At 28.7% G+C, this 22,542-nt stretch overlaps 2 protein-coding genes across 2 annotated transcripts; both read left to right on the top strand.

Annotated features, from left to right (window-relative positions):
* Positions 1 to 19,590: 19,590 nt before the first annotated feature.
* On the top strand, positions 19,591 to 20,646 carry LOC149876503 (uncharacterized). Its single transcript, XM_090075167.1, has one exon. It carries the CDS (start codon positions 19,591 to 19,593, stop codon positions 20,635 to 20,637), a length of 1,047 nt encoding a protein of 348 aa, XP_089931293.1. The 3' UTR covers positions 20,638 to 20,646.
* Positions 20,647 to 20,842: 196 nt separating this feature from the next.
* On the top strand, positions 20,843 to 21,956 carry LOC149876502 (uncharacterized). Its single transcript, XM_090075169.1, has one exon. It carries the CDS (start codon positions 20,843 to 20,845, stop codon positions 21,800 to 21,802), a length of 960 nt encoding a protein of 319 aa, XP_089931295.1. The 3' UTR covers positions 21,803 to 21,956.
* The last annotated feature ends 586 nt before the right edge of the window (positions 21,957 to 22,542 follow it).

The following is a 22,542-nucleotide window of genomic DNA, read 5'->3' as shown; positions in this document are numbered from 1 at the left end:
ACATGATTATAAATAGTTATTCCTTAGTTTTATAGATTAATAAAAGTCTACGTCATTTAAATAAAGGAAAAATATATGCGAAAGCTATCCCTTGTAGATAGTGAATAAGCAAGGCCCTGAACAACTTATTCGATGGGCTTCTAGAACCCCGGGACGACTACATGGGGGAAAAGATTTCCAATCGCCGCCTGACCTGCAGAACTTTTTTGATTGTAATTTTTTGTGGCAACGAAATTTTTATTTAAAAAAAAAAAAACAACATCATAAACGAAACTATTACAACGGTTTTTTCTTATTACAAAAAAATTAAATAGTTTCAAAAAACGCAATGTTATCAAGAAAAATCTTATAGAAAACAAAGCTTAAATTTTTTTTTCATTACTCCCACTGATAGGGCCTCACCCAGGGTAAGACGCAGAGCAAAAAGCTGAGCCTTATTTGAACTTCTTTAGGGGTCTGTTAACAGGAATATTTTTCTAGAACAATAAATATAAAGTAAATAAATATTAAAGTAAATTCAATGATAATTGCGATTACAAAAACATTTTTTACTTAATAACAAGAAAAGGTTTAGTTATAATGGTTATAATGATTTATATGTAAAGTATTAAAACCATAATAATTTAATTTATATAAATTATTATGACCATAACTATTTATATTTAGTTTTGTAACCATAAAATAAATTAAACAAGCATTTATTTTTTTAACCATAAAGTAAATTAAACATTTCCGTAAAATATTTAGCAAAGTTATATAATTAAGTTAGTTATTGTTAAGGTTATCATATTAATTTAATTATGCTTTTCATTAAGGTTATATAAAAAATACGTTTTTACGATACGTTCTAAAAATGCGCTTAATCGAAGAATGGATAAATGGAAAACTCCGTGTACAGTGTTCGTTATCTAAGAACAACGTTTTCTTCGCATATTTAAACTTTCCTATCAACTGGAATCCTATCAAATCGAAGTTCAATAAATAAAATTAAATATTAATTAAATAAATAATTTAAAAATAATGAATATAAATAAAAAATAGAAAAGATTAAAACAACACTAGTTTAAATAAATAAAGTAGATTAGCAATTAAAATACTTTGGAATATTACCTTTATCTAGTTTGACTTTATTCGAATTTTTCCGTTTTATAACAGATTAAGAAAACTAAATTATTGTTTTAAAACTAAGGCTTGCTTAAACAAAGTTGTTTTTCTAAAATTGAAGAACCGTAAATTATCAAAAATTGGTTTTGACAAGAATTTAGAAAAAAAGAGCGATAACTGTGCTTCTAGTTGACGTAAATAGCTCACTAGCAACGCAGCCAGGGCCCTGCCCTATAATGCTTGTTACGCAAAACGCAAAAAATAAGTAAATGCAGAAAATTTTTGCATAAATTAAAATTTTGTGTAGTTACGCAATTTTCAAAACAGCAATCCTACAAAAAAATGCGAACTTACGGATTTTCCAAATTCCACGTAAAACTGGTAATTCTTACACAAAAAGAGAAATTTTAGCTTTTTTTTGGCACTCAAGGTAGAGACAAAAATTATATTTTGGAGAAAAGCATTTTTCTTGTCTGTATTTTGTAAACAAATTTCATTTCATCCTTTCAGAGATTAGCGTACGAAAATAGAGGTTTTAAATCTATACTATGTAAATTTTATGTTCCGTTCTTCAATTAACTATTTACTAACTTGAATACAAAATTTGTTCAAATCGCGAAAGTTAACGATTTTAAAGCAGTGAAATAAAAACACGAAGTCAAGAAAACTTTGCACGAAGAAGTGTTTCGTTACGGATGTTTTTTTTTTCTCAATAAAAATATTTCAATCATGGATGTGTGCACTAATTTATTTTAATTTCTTAGTTCTTTGTTGTTTTTTTTGGTTGAACAAAAACCTTTTCACTGGTAATTATCGATTGAAAGAAACAATATCTGTTGCATGAAGTTTTTTTAATGAGCTATTTTTCTTTTTTTTTTAAGCTTGCAATTTTCGTCATGAAAAATTTATTTAGTATCTAAAACAGTTAACAAAAATCATTTCTTCTTATTTAATGTTTTAATAGTTGGCGTCGGTACGTATTAAAACATTAATATCTCACATAAATCCAACAAAAACCCTTGCAACAGTTCATGCAAAAGTAGTCTTCAAAAACATTCTCCAACAAACTTTATTTAGTTTGTATCACAAGGATGATCAAAAAAGGCTAGTAATCTTCTGCAGCACATAACACGATTTTCTCACTTAATAGTAAACCAAACCAAAAACTTCCAATAAAATTTTATTTCAAAAGCTACAATTTTTGATTGGCTTCAGTGATGTCATAAAATTCTTATGGTTTTCACATTCTTTAAGTTTGATAAGTCTCATTTATAGAAAGCGAAAAATCTAAAAATTTATTTCATATAAGAGCAATTTAAAACCATAAGACTTTTTTTTTTTCAATATAATATTTTCTTGATATCTTAGAAATTTTTTTCAAAATAAAGGTTGAAATTGTCTTCTTAAGTTTTTAATTAATTAAAATATTCTTTTCACAAAAATTCTTAATGCGACTTTTTTTTTGAAATTATTACGTAAAGGTTAAAAAACCATTTTGAATTCCTAAAGTTCATGTATCTTTAATTACATAAAGCCAAAGTAATTGTCGCGTACAATGTTTTTCATTAGAGTTTTGTTTATTTTAAAAATCTGTTTTACATTCTTGTTAACGGAAAATTACAATTATTTTGTAATTTTTCGTTCAACTTAATGTTCCTGTATTCTAATACCATGAAAGTATTGTTTTTCGTTCAACTTAATTTACTTATATTCTGATAACATAGAATTAAAACTAGAATGAAAGTCCATCATTGAAATGTTTATAATCGTCCTGGTGTTAGGAATAGTAAATTAACATCTTATTACTTAATCAGTTTTCCGTAAAAACGTATAATTATAAGTGTAAGTATGATGTCAAAAATTGAGCATAACCGTGGCTTTATTGAAAGAGTCTAGCAGAAAAAATCAAAGTTTAAAGTATAATAAAGTGTAAAAACAACCTTTAAACATTTTAACTCAAGTTTTTTTTTAAATTTGTCATTTTTTTAATATTTGCCACAAACATGCAAAGTTATAGTTGATTCTATTTCTCACTCACTCATTATCTTCCCTTTAAGGCAATTTTTTTTCAGATAGTAGCCTTATTTAGTAATAACTTTATTTTTCAAGACTTAAAGATATTAATTAAACAAAAAATTTAGATAACGTAGTTTTCTAGCTTTGATTAAATCTCCTTTCGTTGGAAATTTACGCTTTTGACGCTGATTTCACTCTACAGCTGCAAAAGAAACTCTACAGTAACAATCGATTTTTTCCTGAAGTTATGATGAACCAATGAGAAGTACAGAAATAGTTCCGCACGGAAGTTATGCGCTAATAAATCCAAAGTGAAAATGAAGCTAACACCTTATTCCAGCATTTCGCAAAAAACACTCGTATAATAGATCAAAAATTTCACTCTACTTGCTTATTTTATAGTTGAATAAAATGATAAACGCAATGAAATAATTTTGGTAGTTCTACTTTAACTAATTTACTTTAAGTAATTACACTTGCAACTAGGTTAGTGTAATGAGCAGTTGATTACTTATTTAATTACTATTTATTAGTAAAGTCACAAATTATTCTTCGGCTACCTTTTAAAAAAAGAGTAAATAATTTTTAAAAACGTAATAAGAGTACTCAGAATTTTTTTTCTTTTAAATAAAAGCGGTGGCACAATTCAAAAATGCGGTAAGTACATTTTTGATGAAAATGAACTCAATTTAGATACATGTTTCTATAAACTAAGAAAAGTTCAATTGTTTGCAAAACCGTGATAAATAGCATATTAAAATCACTAAATGGCGTTGATTATCGAATCTCTCTAGTCTTACATACAAAACTGAAAAGCTGTGAACAGCACAACTGTGAAATCAAGATTTTGTGCGTAACACATTTTACAATTAAGTCATTAAAATTGTTTTTAAAAGAGAACGTTTTTTTAAAAGAAAAAGCATTTTTTAAATAACTTGAAATGCAACAAATCCATTTATTCTTATCATTCGTTAAAAAAGTTGTCACGTTGTCATTTTAAAAGTCAAACACATTTCCCATGGTGCATATCATACTTTTACTTAAACACATTTTATATTTTCTATTTAAATAAATGTTCAATAGTTTTTTAGATACCCCTATACCATGATCTTTTATTTAATACAGCATCAAAGTTAAAAAAATTTTTAACTGCTTCCGTATCTGGAGATTTTTATATGACAAACTTGGGTGCAATTTAGAAACACTTATCTTTCTTATATTGTTTAACTTCAAAATAAAGCAATGCGATTATTTTATTTCTGCCCTAAACATTTTCCTAGATATATTTTATATCTTACATCAAAAGTTTTTTGGATCTGTGACTTAATTTAATGCATAGATTGTTGATTTGTTTGAGATCAACAGCAACAGCCTCCTTCCTTACATATTTGAATGGCTTTAAAAAGTCGGATGATGTGCTGGCGTAGTCTAAGATTAGTCACTTCTCACTTTTTAATTATTCTACGTAAATGACAACAACATGGAATTAATTCCACTACAAACCAGTGTACCCTTTCTTGGAACACTATTCTGAACTAGAGAGCTGCATGGGGTTGGGTTTTACGGGAATTCCGCGGACTCCGCGGGATTCCCGCGGGGATGTGTTCAGTTCCTGCGGGATTCCCATGGGGATGGATTGCGAAACTGCGGGAACCCCGCGGGTATGGAATGGATTTTTCAAAATATTAGTTAAAATGAAGGATCAAATTTTTATTCATTCTCACAAAAAATTTGTTTGTCTAATCTCATTATAACAATAGTAAACGTAATTCAAATTGTTAAGCAATTTTTTTTGTCATAGTGATTGATTGATCTTCAGCCATATTGAGTAATTTAGCCATGTTGACTTTTATCAAATAAATTGATTGGAAATTGTTATTAATTATTATATATATTATTAAGGTGGTACAAGCCCAAGAAATCTCAAAATTTTAAGATTTTTTTTTTCTATAAATTTGAAAAATAGAATAATTGTCGATTTCAAAAATGTATAGTTTTACTACGTTTGTAAGTTGTTTAGTGACAGAAAATCTTAATTTGTTAATATTATCTCTAAAAGAAGCCCTAAGCAACTGCATAGCAACTATAAACAATGCTTACTTTTAAGCTAATTTTTATAATCTTTTGTACATATCTCCTTTGCTTTATATCAACTTTATATCAGAAATTGATCGATACAAAAAACGAACAAATTTCTTTTGAAGTAAATGATGGAAAAAATAACGTTTGGCGTAATTTTAAATTAGTGTTTGTAGACGGTCAACAATCATCGTTTGTGACGTGCTCGCGTTGCACAACGGTTTTATCATGGAAGGCACGAGATGGCACAAATGGCATATGGACCCATATGGATTTTTGCATGATTAGAACTCCATCAGTTAAAATAACTACTTTATTTGGGGCTTCATCTTCATTAGCTAGTTCGAAAAAAGTTCCGGCATCGGTTAAATCAGAAGTTGCTGATGCTATTACATCCATGTGTGCTAAAGATATAAGACCTTTTTCTATAGTTGAAGGTGAGGGTTTTAAAAATTTTGCTAGAAAGTTGATTGCTGTTGGGGCAAATTATGGAAAGGCAGATGTAAAAGAAATATTACCATGTGCAACTACCATAGCCCACCATTTAAATGGTGTTGTGAAAAAAGAAAAAGGTTCAGAATCTGAACACATGTAGCTGCTTGTATTCAAAATAATAGCAGTAGCAAAGAAAATGCAAAGTCAAGTTGTTTTTTTTGTATTTTATTATTTGCATAATAGAAAAAAAAAAAAGGAGTCAGAGATGTAACGGACGTCTGATGCTATTTCCACAAATAAAGAAGCTCTGCATACTTTATTAACAGACGTTTAATGGAAGTGATTAATAAATTTGGAAACTTAATAATCTGAATTTTAGTTAAAAAATAATGTAAAGCTGTTGAAAATCCCATTAACTTTTTTATTTGTTCTCATTGAATTTCTAATTAACAAGATAAAAAAAATAATTTGTTTCCGTTTCTTACAAAATATATATATGTGTGTATATAATACTTTAAATTCTATATTTTCATGAAGTTTTTGCCCCAGGCCTCCGAAGAAAAGTTAGCCTTTGAAAAGAAATGATTTATAATTAAGTCGTTAAATTAGAAAAAATTTAAAATCTTAGTTTTCTTTTTTTTTAATTGTTATACTTTTGGTTTCAGTTTTGGTCATTCACTAGTTACAGATGATAAATGATGGGAACATCCGAAACCGGAAGTACTGAAAATTCGATTCAGAAAACCGTCACTAAAATTTGATTTACAAAAGTCTATCCGTTTCAGATTTGCTGAAACATTTTTCAAACAACAATTGGTTCATAAGCTCGAATGTTGGAAGTAAATCAGGTTACGTCACATGTACTGAACATTCTTCAAATCAATTTGGATTAGATTCAGCTGAGTGCTGTGTGTAAGCAATATCCTAATTCAGTACAATTTATATATTAATATGACTTAATAATATCAAACAAAACATTAAAAATAAATCACGGTGAGGTAGTGGATGGTGGTACTAGACCGCCTACAAAGCGAACTGACTCAAATTTCCAAGGTTCATCCCCATGCCTCTTAAAGTACAGTGCTGAAAGTTTTTCTGTGCGTAGCGGTATTTATGAACATTTTAAGATTAAAGTTAATTTATCTTAAAAAAAAAAAAAAATTAATTTAGTAGTGGGAATGTTTTACAATGTATATTTAGTTGAATAAAATATAAGTGAATGATAAAATAATTTATATGCATTTTATGTTTTAATAATATCAAAAGAATTTTAAAAGATCGCTTGCGGTCGTAATAACAGCTTCGCGCAAAATATGTTATCACGTATTGCAACTTTGTTCTTTGAGTTTTAGTTTCTTCGATGGAAAGATCTCATTTTTCTTACAATTCTTGAGTTTAAAAAAACTTTTACATTACCATTGCGATCGGTTCAATGTTCATAACATCTCTCGATCGTTTTTAACTCCGTTCTACGCAAAAAGAAAAGTGTTGGTATTAAGTACAAAATATTATAATTAATTATATTTATAACAAACAAAAAAATTTCATTTTTTATATAAAATCAAGAACTACTGGAGTAACGTTATATTGCTTAAGTTCGGTCACATAACTTTTGAACATTCATATCTCACGAATAAAAAATCTTTTTTTAATTTTTTCGGAAAGATATAGCCCATGGCATTCTTAAATAAATTTGTTTTAAATTTGAAAAAAATTTAACGAAAGTAGATAAAAAAAAGAGTAGGAAACAACATGGCCAACTATATTCACGGCCGTATATCTTACATTTTTGAAGGGGAAATTAAGAGGCCGGTTTTTAATTTTTTTGACACAAAAAATTGCTCAAGTTTTATTTTAAAATCTTTTCTTCTTGAAGAATTTACTAGTTTAAAGAAATTATATTTTAAATGGTCAACAAATGTGCTGCACCAAAATGTTCCTCCGGTTATTTAAGCAACAAACATAAGCAAATTGTTTCATTTCATTTCCCATCAGACCAAAATTTAAATCAACTTTGGATACGATTTGTTAATCGTTCAGATTGAATTCCAACAAAGCATTCTGTTTTATGTGAACTTCATTTTGAAGATAAATATATAACTAGAGGTGATAAATGCACCCTGAATTGGCTAATAAAACCTGTTTCTTCCAAGTATCCATGTGAACTTTTGCAAAAAAAATCTTCTCTACCAGTTTCAAAGACTTCTCGAAATCCTCCTAAAAAGAGAATATTCCAAGAAGATCAGTTAGATACATTCGAGGAAAATGATACACTTACAAGTTTACATGGCTTGAATGAAGCAGTAGCACCACCTGGGTTTCAATTTAAACGATTTGAAAAAGGTGCTGTATTTTATTATATTGCATTTAATGAACAGACATATTTTCTATAATAAACTATATTAGAATCAATAACAGTTGATGCAGACCTAAATGTGCATTTACACTGCAAGGGCACACCACTTCCATTACAAAGTTGGTTGTTAAAGGATATAATACAAAACTTGATAAAATTAGTATGCTAGAAACTTTTCCTTCTTATACTAGAAACATAGCATTAGAAAATTGCTACACTATTTTGGATGAGATTAAAAATAAAGAGCTTTATAAGCCACAAGGTAGGCCACCATATTCTGAAGAGATGATTCGGTATGCATTACTTCTAAGATATGCTTCTTTGCAGGCATACAAACTTTTACTTAAAAAGTTCCCTTTACCATCAATATCTTTGTTAAATAAGGTTTAACAAGGAGGTGTTAATTCTTTAAAGGCTTTAAAACTTCTACTTGGAAAAGGAAAAATTTCTTGTGATTGTATTATCATGGTAGATGAAATGTATTTACAAAAAGTAGCACAATATGAGGGAGGAGAGTATGTCGGTGCTGATGAAGAAGGCAACTTAGGTACAAAGGTACAAAGGAATAGTTGCATTCATGATAATTGAACTAAAAGAATCACTTCCTTATATTGTTCAAGCAATTCCAGAAGTCACATTTTCTGGAAAATGGCACAAAAAATAGCTGAAAACCTTGAGTGCCTAATAGCTGCTGGATTTACTGTGCGTAGAATAGTGCCAGACAATCATTCCACTAATGTTAATGCATTCTCATCATTAGTTACAATAATCAATTCTGAATCAAAATATTTTATGTGGACAATTACTAATTCTAAACAAAGACTTTCACCTAATATTATTGGCAATGCTATTGTATCAGACATGAAAATGACATTTTACCAAGCTCTGGCTGATTGGATATCAGTGGTCTCTTTCACCTGCATTCACCCTCACAAATCAAACTGCATCAGCATTTGTAGTCACTCTATATGCTCAAGCAGTGCTTGTTAAGGAACTCTTGAATGATGGATATGATCATTTACTAAGTGACCCAATTGAGAGACATTTAGATTCACAATACAGGCAAATGAGTGGGGGCAGATTTCTTGTAAGTTTAAGAAAAGTTATAAATTCAGAAAGAATTTTTTCATGTCATTCTTTAATTAAAGAGTATATAAACTTTTGGGAAAAAAATCTACTACCAGATGCTCATCCTTCATTAACTATACTTGATGAACTGTTTAATAATTGAAGTGAGGAAAATATGGGAAGTTCTCTTGATTGTAATAGTGAAGAAGTTGCAATAACTATAGCAGGCTTTGTTGCAAAAAAATATCAAAAAGGTCTATATGTGAAAACTGCAAAACATATTTGAAAGCTGGGGACTGCGATCTTGAAAATAACTCTTATCTATCTCTGTTATCACGTGGTGGGCTATTTGTTCCATCCAAACAGCTTGCAGAATTTGTTTGTAGTGTATTTGCCATTTTGGATTTAATTGAGAATGAAATCTCATCTTTATCAATTCCTGTCATTAAGTCATCAACATACATGGTATATAAACATGCAACAAAAAGTAAATTTGTTTGAGAGAATCCTGGAAGTTTGGGAATTGTGTTTTCAACAAAAATTCTTGTCAATTTTTTTTTTTTTAACAACAAACATAAAATATCAAAGGATTTCCTTTCCAATGATAACTTAAAAACATTTAAAAAGAGACAAAAAAAAAAAAATTTAAAATTGGAAATATAAGCTATATGTTATGCAAGTTGTATAGCATTTGTTTATATACTTTATTAAAATTTACCTTCTATTTGAGTTCTTTGAATTATTTCTTGAAATTTTTCTTATAGTTTAAGAATATACATGAATATAGATATATATTGTAGATAGATATAATATACATACATAGATATAAATGTACTTTGATTTGAATAATTTTTGTGACTATCAGTTAACTTTGGTATTTTAGCATTGACTACAAATCTCCAACAAATATTACACAAATGTCTTCAAATCTTTGATAACTAATATATCTTGAATAAATATATAATGATAAACAGCAATTGCCACTTTTATATTAAAGAAATATAAGTAAATATTTAAGGTTTGAACTGCATTTTAATAATTAGATATTTTGTGCAGCCATTTTTTCAAACAGAAATCGGCCTCTTAATTTCCCCCTCAAAAATGTCAGATATACGGCCGTGAATATAGTTAGCCATGGATACAATACTCAACGCCGTTAATGCATGTTCTAAAACTTTTTTGTCTTCCTTGTTCTCGGTTATAACAAACATATTTTTTTTCCGGTCTACAACATTTGTTTATAAACAATATATGTTAAGTTTTAAACAATATCTATAGATATTGTTTAAAATTTAACATAACTTTTGAGATGGAGTAATAAAATATGTATAGATATTTTCTACAAGAAAATAGTAAATTTATATTCTGCCCGCTGTTTTACATGTTTACATTAATCTTTGGTAATTTAAAGACCGGAATTCTTGTTAAATAGTTTTATGGCACTGTGAAATAGGGGTGGTTCATATCACAGTAATGTTTAAATTTTGAGCTTAGACTTTTAAATAAACCTAAAGAGGTTTAACTTTAAAAGTCTAACTAGTCGTATGTCAATTTGTGTGTTCTTCACACTCATAATAACAAAAACTTTCATATAAAATGGAAAAAACAAATCTTAAACTTGAAATAACTAAATTTTTTCGACCTTTAATATGTTTGCAGACATATTACTGGTTAGAAATTAAAAATATTACTTAAAACTTTTTTGAAAAAGTTGTTTTCTCAATTTAATGTTTTATCTTCATTTAAAGCAGCACCATTTTATACCAAAATATGATTCTTCAATTATAAAGCGAAAGTTTATATCTAAACTTGAGTAATTAAAAAAAAATTTAACTTAAAAAAAAAAATTTAAAAGAAAAATTATTTGGGCTAAAAAAATACAGTGAAACATAACCTTTTTGAGTAGTTCAGTTCAAATGAAAATATCAATTTTGGCAAATTTTTAAGACTATATATATCTAAAGTATTATGTTATATGGATAAATATAATATCTCAAAAGTCACTTTACAAAAGTCACAAATTTATTGTTAAAACTAGTTTTTACATACTATTTTGAAGTAGAATCATAATAAAAAACTAGCTAATACCATTAAAAGTAATAAACTTTTTAATTTCAAAAAGGAATTTTTTTACTTCTAAGCTTATTTGCATTTCTCTAACATATCATCTACCCAAGTAGATGTGAAGTTACTTTAAAGTTTCAGTGTAAACATTATTTTTCGTTTTCAAAACTCCACGTGACTTAATTATACTAATAGTAATTCCATTATTTCACTCTTTTTTTTTTCACTCATTTTTTTCACACATTATTTCACTTTGTGTATTTGAAAATTCAATTCTACGCATGATTGTAGGTATTAGTTTGCAAACGATTTATTAAAGCACGAGCCATCCAATATGACCGAAATTAAATTACCTTCAAATTTCATTTATTTCTAAAAATAGTAGTTAAAATCGAAAAAGAATTTTTTTTACAAATTTGTTTATTCTAGAGACTCTTAGTCAATTCACTGAATCCTTTGTTTGTTTTCAATTTTAGAGCTATTAATTTTTCGAGAAAGTTAATTCAGTAAATTGCAAATAAACATCACTTTTTTTATTTATTTTTATAAATTCATATACACAAAGCCACAAAAATTTTTTTTTAAAAAAAATGGTCCGTATTCTCTACTATTTGAAATATTGGTTCTTACAATGTTAAATGAACAACATATTCTAGTATTACAACCAATGTGTTTTACAGTATTTCTTGTCTATCTGTAGTTATTGAATTTATTTTCTACGACCATTTGATCAATAAAGAACTAAAAACCTTTTATCGCTTTATAAAATCTTACTTCACTTTTGGCCAAAGACTGTTCAAAATTTTCTTTAAAAAATTCTTGTCTTGCTTTCAAGTTCTTTTTTTAAAAAACTTACCTAGGTATTCTATTGTGCGATATACTTTTTGTTAACATTGTTTAAATAAATCAGAGGCTGGGATTAAATAAAAATCTTGTTTTATTTTAGAAAGGGTTAAAAACTGGTCCAGTTTATCAACACAAACTTTACGTGTGCCTGCTCTAGTTGTAGTTTTTCTACATCTGCCTCGTGTTTCAAGTTTTAGCTTTCCACCCAATAGCATTTATTACATTTCAGCAAAATATTAAGTTAAATAATTGTAAATAAACTCATGAACACACCGTAAAATGTTGAAGCCTGATGTATAAAAACATTTTAACTTAAAACAAACTTTGATGATGCTACAGTTAAACGGCCTAAAATAATATTTAAACAAAAATTTTAAATAGTGTGACATCATGATAAACCTCTTCAGACACCGCACAATGGGACAAAAGTATACAAATTTTGCACAAAAATATTTGTTATAAATATTTTGTTTGTATATGCCTGTAAATGTCATTACAGAAACCCCATATTGGTTTTCATCAGAATATTTGCAAAATTGGAGATTTGAAGATTGGACTTAGTCCTGACAAAGGATTTTGTAGGTTGGTTCCTTTCTTCACAACTCCATCCAATTTTCAATTTTTTGATATGTTCTCAATAAAAAGTAAATGAAAATTAGTTTCGGTTTTTTATTATAGCATTAAGAATTATATTATAAGTTATTATAAGTAGGTAGATATTGCAGTTATTTAATAGTTAATAAATATCAAAATTTACTGCTAAATATCTAAGTCCATGTCTTCAAAATAGTCAATAAGAGAACCTTCCTTTAAATCCATGAAATTTGATTCCTCAGTTGTAGCGTCCAAATCAGCTTCTTGTTCATAATTTTTAAGTAATAGGAAATTTTTGACAGCTTCTGATACCTGTCTAATTCTTTTCATTCTCACATCCAATTTTGTTGAAGACACTATAGGGTCCGATGAACCAAATGCTCGATTAAATACATCGAGCAAATTACTTTTACGAGAACAATTTCGAGAATGATATCATCAATTCTGCCTATAGTATTTATTACAAGATTCAGCTCCCTCTTCACCAAAAAATCCAGGTGATAATGGTAGTGTCATAATAATCTTTTTTGCATGACAAAGAATTTTATGAAGAGAGACGTGCATGTTGAACCATTTATACTTACTAATAAATAAGGAATATGTAACATGGCAGAAGGACCCAAATTTTTCAAAGTCCAAATGTTCGTGAAAATTAAGAGCAGCAAGAATTTTTACTTAAAAACGAATTATACTTAAATAAATATTTTGTGCATGTAAGCTTTCAAAAATAATATTTAATGCAAATTATAAAGATGATCACATGTATGTATTAGCAAGGCCGAAGACAACTTTTTTTGATGTTTGAGCTAAGTAACTTTGAAACATGAAGAAAACTCCAGATTTAAGTATGTTCATACATATAAGGAATGAGGGTGCTACGCAAAAAATTGCGGTGATTGGAGAAAGGGAACAACAAAAACCCCAAAACGTTAGCCCCCAGCCCCAAATATGAGGGCAATTAGTCAAATTTGTTATTATTTTTTTAATTTTAAACTTTATTTGTATTTATCGACAAATTTCAAATTTGATTCAATAATCTCTTTTTGATCGGCTTTAATGACTTTATAAAGTTTCCACCCCCCTAAAATTGAGGTTTTTGTGAAGTTACATCATTCTGTTTTAAATTCTATAACTCTCAAACGGAGATTTTGAGGGTATATAACCTTAACCTTTTTGAAACCCGGAGTATTCACCTTTCATTTGGTACCAAAATAATTTATACTTTTTGATACTTATAAAGAATGTGGGTCTTGTAAAGCCAAAAATATGGTAATAACCACTAATTCCGTATCTCTAAATATTTCTTAAAATGTTTTATACGTGGAGAAATATAGATCTGATCAGTTGCAATCAATTGCTAAGAATCACATTTGTAACAATTAAATATGTGTTGTGGGAAAAGCTTCTATTTATTTGCTCAAATTTTTTGCAAGAAATATCAGAAATTTTCTTTTTTTTTTTTATTTGATAAATATAAATTTCGATAACCTACAATATCAATACCGTGAAATATATTTTCAAATACAAATTTTTATAATCACTAGTTAATAAAAAATCATATCTAAATTGAAAACTAAAAAATTGTAATTTTTGATTTTTGTGATAAATTTTTATTATTTTATCCTATAGTGCACCGAACGAAATTGTCGACTGATGAAAGCGGTCTTAGCACTAATCTTAAAAAGAAAAAAATAACTTGCAAAGGGGAATTAAAATTCCCGTAATAATTACTCCTGGATCCAATAAGAACAGTTTACAATGATTTGTTATCAACAACTTCAGCTGCAGGAATGAAATTTAATCCTTTTACTTTATATGCTGGGAAAGCACTTATGAATAAGATGTTGACTTAGTTAATGCATTATTAATTTATGGTTATTAACCCATTATTTGTATATGCTGCAGTCCCTTTATATTTATGTCTTTCGATAAGTCAAATCTGTGTGGCATGAAATTCTTGCTGATTTTTATAAAAAATAATCAAAGAAGAACGTAGTGGGGAAAACTAGTTTTCCTTCTTTAATAAACAAACTTTACAAAGTTTTCTTTAGGCAAGCTCATTTAGAGCAGGGTTTTGCCAAAGCAGGATTAGTTAATCCATCTGCAATAGAATCTGACAAATTGATCCCTGTCAAAATCTAAGAAAGAATTCTTTTGGAAACAAATGGTGAATGTGATGGCTGAAGACATTAACAATATTAATCGAGACTTAAAGACATTAGTGGTTGTATTGATGCTGATAGCAATTCAAAACTTTTGTTTGCTAAAGGACTACCTAATAGTACTGACACAAGGTGATGATTTAAAGATGATTTATAGCATCTACAGATGATGATTTTAAAAATTATAAAAAACTATTTAAACAGGAAGTTTCACTAGAAATGATCTTGTATGAAAAAAAGTCAAATAACAGCTAATGTTGACAAAATATTCATGCATGTGAAAGTAAGACAAGCAACAACAACAAAAAGATGCTACAGATATGAATGCCAAACATCAGAAGAAGTAATTGAAAGATTGAAAATTTAATAATTGAGAAGAAAGAAGCTGATAGCAAAGAAGTAATAGGTTGATCAATGATGAAAAAAAAAACAAACATATTTTACCAGAAACCATAAACACAAGTTTACTAAAGGTGAAATCATGAGAAAGTCATTTGAATATAGCTCTAGTATTGTTATCTTATATATCAACTGTTGCGTTTTATTTCATGGTCACATGTAATTTTATAAAATCTTAAAACTTCTAGTTATTGAGCTTTTACTTAGAGCACTTTTTTTTAAACATTATTTTAAAATTTCAAAAGTAGTTCAGTTTACTCTAGTTTCGTCTGCAGTTTTTTGTTTAACCTATATTCATATTTGAAAAAACAAACTAACTGCTTTCAAATAAGTTTATAGGTATGAAAAATTCTTTTATTAATTTCTTTTTAATCATTAATAGTTTAATAAGAGTGTCTTGTTTACACCAACGACACTTTGAGTTCAAAATATTTTAGATAAGTTATGGTTTTTTTTTTTTTATATGTCACTTAAATGTTGTCAAACATTTTTTTTTACAAAGTGTTTAACTAACTTTTGGTGTTATCTTTGATATCATATATTGAGGGTGTGAACTTGACATGTAGTACTTTTAATAGCTATTTGGATATTTAGCCAGCAATTGTCACATCTTTGTCATCTTTAGAATATTAGCACTGTCAAAGCTCAGTGATTAAAAAATTCATGTTTTCTTTTTTCGCTAAAAGTGAATCTTTAAATTCTGGTGGAAGGTTTTCTTCCTAAAAATTAATTATTAATAAAAAGATATAAAAAAATATAAAAATCCATTAAAAGGAAACTTTAACTGTTGAAGAAATGTTATATTATTACTTTTTTCCAGATTGAAATTTGGCAGCTCTGTTTTAAGTGACTTTTTGATAATTAATTTTTCATAAATTTTTCATAAATCTTCCACATGAAATAACCTACTGGAAGTTCTACTAACTCTGAAAAAAATCAAATTAAAAAGCGAAGGAAATACTTTTTTCCTTTTTAAATGTTGTTTTTTTTTCCGTTTTGAAAGTTTTTTTTTTAGCTTTTATTGAACATAGTTTCAATCTTTTTAATTATACTGTAGTCTTAAAATGAGATCTTAGATGATAAAAAAAATATTATTTCCTTTGACAGATACCTGTCTGCCAATGAACCATTTTTAGATTTTTTCCTTAAAATTGATAATTTGTTATTTTGTCAAATTAGTAGTTCATTAATACTTTGAAATCATTTATTCATCTCAGTTATTAGTTTAAAAATTAATGATAGTTAGAGTATGTAAAGTGTCATATCTACGTATGGCTCTGATTAGAAAATCGACCGTACTTAGCAAAAAAAAAAAAAGTCGAGTTTTGTTCGTTTAATAATTAAAATTCACTTAAGTACCCAATTTTTCACCTATCTACGGACTTCCTAAGACCCTGAAATTACTTTAACTTTGTCTTTCAAACCAAGAGGTTGCGCAGAACTGCCATTTCATTAAACTTATTTTTCCTTTGATCCGTTTAAATAATTTAGAAAAAATACGTTATATGAATAAATACAAATTTGTAACATCAAAAACTTTTAAGTGTTACAAATTAAGAAAACGCACCATTTCTAATTAACTTCAGAGAATTCGATTTATTTAAAAAATGACTTTTGTAAAAAAAAAGCAAAACTTTTGTTCCTGGTTTTTTAAAAATAGCGTGCCTTTTATAACTAATGAAATTTCTTTTATAACTAATGATATAATGCTTAAAGTCCAATTAAAATAAGAAAAAAGGAATAAAAGATATTCTTTTAATATAAGTAATTTTAAAACAGTTCTCTTTTACTTAAAATTCAGTTTCACTAAAACTTATTTAAAAAACACATTAATCTTTCTAAATGGTTTTTGCGGCCTCTTTTTTCATTTAAGACACAAGCGTTTTAAAGTTTAAGTTTGTCACAAAATGCTAAATGTGGCAATTTCTCCATCGAGGGCATCAAGTAATAAATAATTTACTTTAGTAGTTTTTACTTATATTACCAAACTAAATGCGAGCGATCTAGCAAAACTAGGTAGCCATCTAGCAATATAATTTTTAAATTTCATCATTCTTATAAAAAACTACTGAACTGTCTGCTAATCAATATGAAAGCTAATAAAATAAAGGAAACTTCATTTTATTTTATATAATGATGTATAAATCTCCATGTTGAACATAATATTTCAGCTCTCCAGCAAATACAGATCAGTTTAACAGAATATGCATCAAAATGGGTTACAAAATCCATCAGTCAAAAAAGATTTCCAAAATGAAAAAATAACTCAAAAAACCCACAATCTAATCTATGGGAAATAAGGGGATTAGCAACAATCTTCATTTCTTATTAAGTAAAATAGAAAAGTCATATATTATTTGTCACAATAGAACCATATATTTTTGACTAAAAATGTATTAGAAGAATAAATTTCCAAAATTCACTTTATGAATGTATGAATGTAAGAAACATAGTTTTGTTAATGATACAAAAAATTCCTGTTTCTATTACATTATACTTTCTATGTTACCTCTATTTCATAGAATTAGTTGAAAAAAAAGCGAAACTTTACAATAAAAAAGGGAAACTTAATAACAAAAAAAATCATTTTATTTAAGAAGAAATTGTATTGCATTATTGCTGATAATAAAGGGTGGTTAAATTTTAAGGGCCGATGTTAAATTTGAATGAAACACAAATTATTAAGGAATTTATTGTAACATCTCTTTATTATGATAATATGGTATGATTCAATTATGTATGGAATAAAATATCGGCCGAATGGGCGCCTTGACCTCGGTGGCACACCTTCATCCAATGGTGCAAATTTTCGGTGACGCTGAGGCATAATTGAGGTTCTATGGCGTTAATGTGCCGAATTATCTCATCCTTTTGCTCTTGAATTGTTGCTGGCTTATCAACGTACACCTTTTCTTTTAAATACCCCCAAAGAAAGAAGTCCAACGGTGTCAAATCACATGATCTTGGCGGCCAATTGACAACGCCACCATGTGAGATAACACGGCCATTGAATTTTTCGCGCAAAAGAGCCTTTGTTCCGTTAGCTGCGTGGCAAGTGGCACCATCCTGTTGAAACCACATATCCCCCACATCTATATGGTCCAATTCGGGCCATATAGATGTGGGGGATAGTTTTATCAATGTGTTTTTAAAATAAAGTAAAGTGTTTTTTTATTGTTTGTGTATGTGTTGATATGTGTTATATAATTGTTTTAAAAATGTGTTTAAATATGTATATGAGGTATATATATTTAACCTTATATACATATTTAAACATATTTAATGTGTTTATAGTTGGTACATATGTTTATATTATGTTGTTTCCGTGTTTTCAAAGTGCTTTTACTTGGTAAACGTGTAGAGCAAGATTTGTCAACTTTGCCAGCCAAGTGATGTACTTTTAACAGAGGGTTACACAATGGTGTTTAGTGTCAAACTGTTACTGCTTTAGGTCTAGCTGTTTTCAAGCCTTTATTATTAAAGGTTATTCTAAAAATACATAATAATGTATTTCAATAACATTTTGCGTAATGTTGTTACTTATGTTTTGTTTTATATGAATGTTATCTTACTTAAGTTATTATCTACATACATTATATTAACTTATGGTGTGTGCTATTGTTGTGTGTTGCTGCTGTGATGTTTTTTTGTTATCTTTTGAGTTAATAGACATTTGGCTTATCTTCATGTTGGTGTCTATTGTTAAAAATGGATAGGTAGTTTTATTAAAAATCAATAATCTAAAAGTCAATACAAATTATTTTGCCATATATACAATTTGATTTATCTCAATTTGATTTTTTGTCTTTAGCGCTGTTTACTACATGATTTTGCTATAAATATTCTGGAATCATGATGTTCCAGCATGAATTATTTTGTAAAAGGTAGCATAAAATATTAATACTTTACAACTCCTCTGGTAAATCATTACAGCTTTTCTCTATAAGGTTCATGGATTTTCATTTTTTGTATGTAATGTTTTTCTTATTTATTTACTTATTCATTACATTTTTTTATTTTAGATTTATCAGATGATGTATTTATGTGGTATAGAAGAACAAAATATTGTAGAGCTTTGTGAATTTTTAAAAAATGTTTGCTAATAATTTTTTTTGAAGAAATAATGTTTAAATTTGCAAAAAAGGGTTTACAATGTTTTATTTTTTTTGTTTTTTTTTTTAATTTTTCTTTGTTAACAGTATGTTTATTATTAGAATTGCATGTTTTTAATAATTTTTTTAATTATTTGCTAAGCCAATTTTTTTCAAACATCTCCCAGCTGATATATATATTTTTTTATAGTCATAAGATTATTGTATAATTTAATTTAAATGGCAGTCTGTTATATTTAAAAATTATTTGTGTGTGCTATTTAGAGTAGAAAGGAAATTATATAGGAAAGATCGCGATCTTCAGGATTCGTTTCTTTTCTGATTCGTATAACTTTCAATTGAAAGTGAAGTTTAAATGGATGATATTAGGCTAGAAGCAGATATTAGTTTAGAAAATGGAAATGTTAATAGGCAAGTTAATTGTCGCAGAAATGAAAGAGATAGGCTTAGGCGAGATGAAATTAATAATCGACAAAATGCTAGAAATGCTGCTCGGCAAGCAGCAAATAATTCAAACCCAAATGAGGAGAGCTTAATTAGACGAATTGAAAATAATCGTCACAGAAATGAAAGAAATAGGCTCAGGCGAGATGAAATTAATAATCGACAAAATGCTAGAAATGCTGCTCGGCAAGCAGCAAATAATTCAAACCCAAATGAGGAGAGCTTAATTAGACGAATTGAAAATAATCGTCACAGAAATGAAAGAAATAGGCTCAAACGAGATGAAATTAATAATCGACAAAATGCTAGAAATGCTGCTCGGCAAGCAGCAAATAATTCAAACCCAAATGAGGAGAGCTTAATTAGACGAATTGAAAATAATCGTCACAGAAATGAAAGAAATAGGCTCAGGCGAGATGAAATTAATAATCGACAAAATGCTAGAAATGCTGCTCGGCAAGCAGCAAATAATTCAAACCCAAATGAGGAGAGCTTAATTAGACGAATTGAAAATAATCGTCACAGAAATGAAAGAAATAGGCTCAGGCGAGATGAAATTAATAATCGACAAAATGCTAGATATGCTGCTCGGCAAGCAGCAAATAATTCAAACCCAAATGAGGAGAGCTTAATTAGACGAATTGAAAATAATCGTCACAGAAATGAAAGAAATAGGCTCAGGCGAGATGAAATTAATAATCGACAAAATGCTAGAAATGCTGCTCGGCAAGCAGCAAATAATTCAAACCCAAATGAGGAGAGCTTAATTAGACGAATTGAAAATAATCGTCGCAGAAATGAAAGAGATAGACTTAGGCGAGATGAAATTAATAATCGACAAAATGCTAGAAATGCTGCTAGATACGAAAGAATGTATTGTATAGCAAGAAGCAATACTATTCCAGATTATAATTATTTAGGAGAAATGAGTTATATTTGTCAGCATTGTGGTGGCTAAGAAATTTCCTGATGAAACACATTTTTTATGTTGCCATAATGGAAAGGTAGTTTTGTCGCAACCTTCATCATTTCCACAAGATTTAGAAGATTTATTTAAAGGGAACTATGCAGATAGAAATGCCAATCTGAATTTTTTAAAATATATTAGAAATTATAATGCCTGTCTTTCTTTTGCTTCATTTGAAGCTAATGTAGTTCAACCCATGAACCATGGGCCGCCATGTTTTAGAATATGTGGTCAAGTTTTTCATCGTATAGGTAATCTAAGACCAAATCAAGATGTTCTGCCAACATATTGTCAACTATACATCTATGATCCACTTGCAGCAGTAAATTTTAGAATGCAACAACGTGGTAATGATCTTTGCTTAAATGATTTAATGTTTCGATTGCAAACTATTATTAGTGAAGAGAACCCATTTGCTCTTGCATTTAAAAACATGGCTGAAGTGGAAGATGAAGAAGTTCGTCGAGCAGCTCTAGAAGGTCGCTCAGTGTCAGTTGTAAAAATGCCTTTACTTGAAGGGCAAGATAGACGTCGCTATAATCTCCCTTCACATAACGAAGTTGCAGTTGTATTTGTTGGTGAAGATGGTGCAACACCTGCTTCCAGGGAAGTTGTTATTTACCCAAGAGGTCATCCTCTTAAAACTATATCAAGTTTGTCTGCCAACTTAGATCCTATGGTTTATCCTCTATTTTTTCCGAGGGGTCATGCTGGTTGGCATAATCAATTGGTTCACAACCCTGAGCGTGCTACATTGGTTAGAAATCATGTTACATTATCTCAGTATTACAATTATAAACTTTCAGTTAGACAATTTTTTTCTTCACTCTTTTATGGCAAAAAAATGTTTCAGCAATATTCTGTTGATGCGTATGTTAAAATTGAAGGCCAGCGCCTTGCTTTCATCAGAAATAACCAAAACAAACTGAGAAGCGAGCAGTATTATGTCTTACACGACCATGTAAACAACCTCAGAAATGATCATAATGTTAGACCAGGGCGTGTTGTAGTTTTGCCATCAACTTATGTAGGAAGTCCTAGAGCTTTAAAAGAAAACTTTGAAGATGCTATGGCTATAATTAAAAAGTATGGTAAACCAGATCTTTTTATTACTTTCACTTGCAACCCAAAATGGCGCGAGATAACTGAAAATTAATATCCAGGTCAGACAGCAAATGATAGACCTGACTTGGTTATTCGAGTATTTAAACTCAAATTAAATAACCTTCTTAATGACATTTTTAAGCATGGTGTATTAGGGAAAGTTGTAACACATGTTCAGGTTATTGAGTTTCAAAAGCGTGGTTTGCCACATGTTCTTATTTTAATTCACTTTGCAAATGATGATAAGCTTGAAACAGCACATGATATCAATAATTTAATATCTGCTGAAATACCAGATCCGATTGTTAATCGAGACCTTTATGACGTTGTTAAAACTTGCATGATTCACGGTCCATGTGGCATACTGAATCCGAATTCTCCCTGCATGAAAGATGGGGTGTGCAGCAAAAACAATCCTTAAGAATTTAATGCTAACACAGTAGCAGTTCATAATGGTTATCCGCGATATAGACGTCGTGATAATGGTTTGGTTATAAATATTAAAGGTGACAATGTAGATAACCGCTGGGTGGTACCTTACAATCCATGTTTATCAAAGAAATATCAAGCTCACATTAATGTTGAAGCTTGCATGTCTGTTAAGGCTGTTAAATATTTGTACAAATACATATACAAGGGTCACAACTGTGCCAATATTTAAATAAGTGAACAAATTAATCATGATGAAGTAAACACTTTTTTAGATTGTCGTTATGTTAGTGTACCTGAAGCATTGTGGCGAATTTTTGAGTATCCAATAAGTCATATGTCACACACTATTATACGCCTTAA

This window comes from Hydra viridissima, unplaced genomic scaffold, assembly GCF_058129835.1.
Source record: "Hydra viridissima isolate aposymbiotic clone 2 unplaced genomic scaffold, HvirCarnegie_v1 scaffold_19, whole genome shotgun sequence".
In the NCBI taxonomy this organism is placed as follows: domain Eukaryota; kingdom Metazoa; phylum Cnidaria; class Hydrozoa; order Anthoathecata; family Hydridae; genus Hydra; species Hydra viridissima.
Note: the sequence above shows the minus strand (reverse complement) of the source record. Positions and strands in the feature narration are given on the sequence as shown.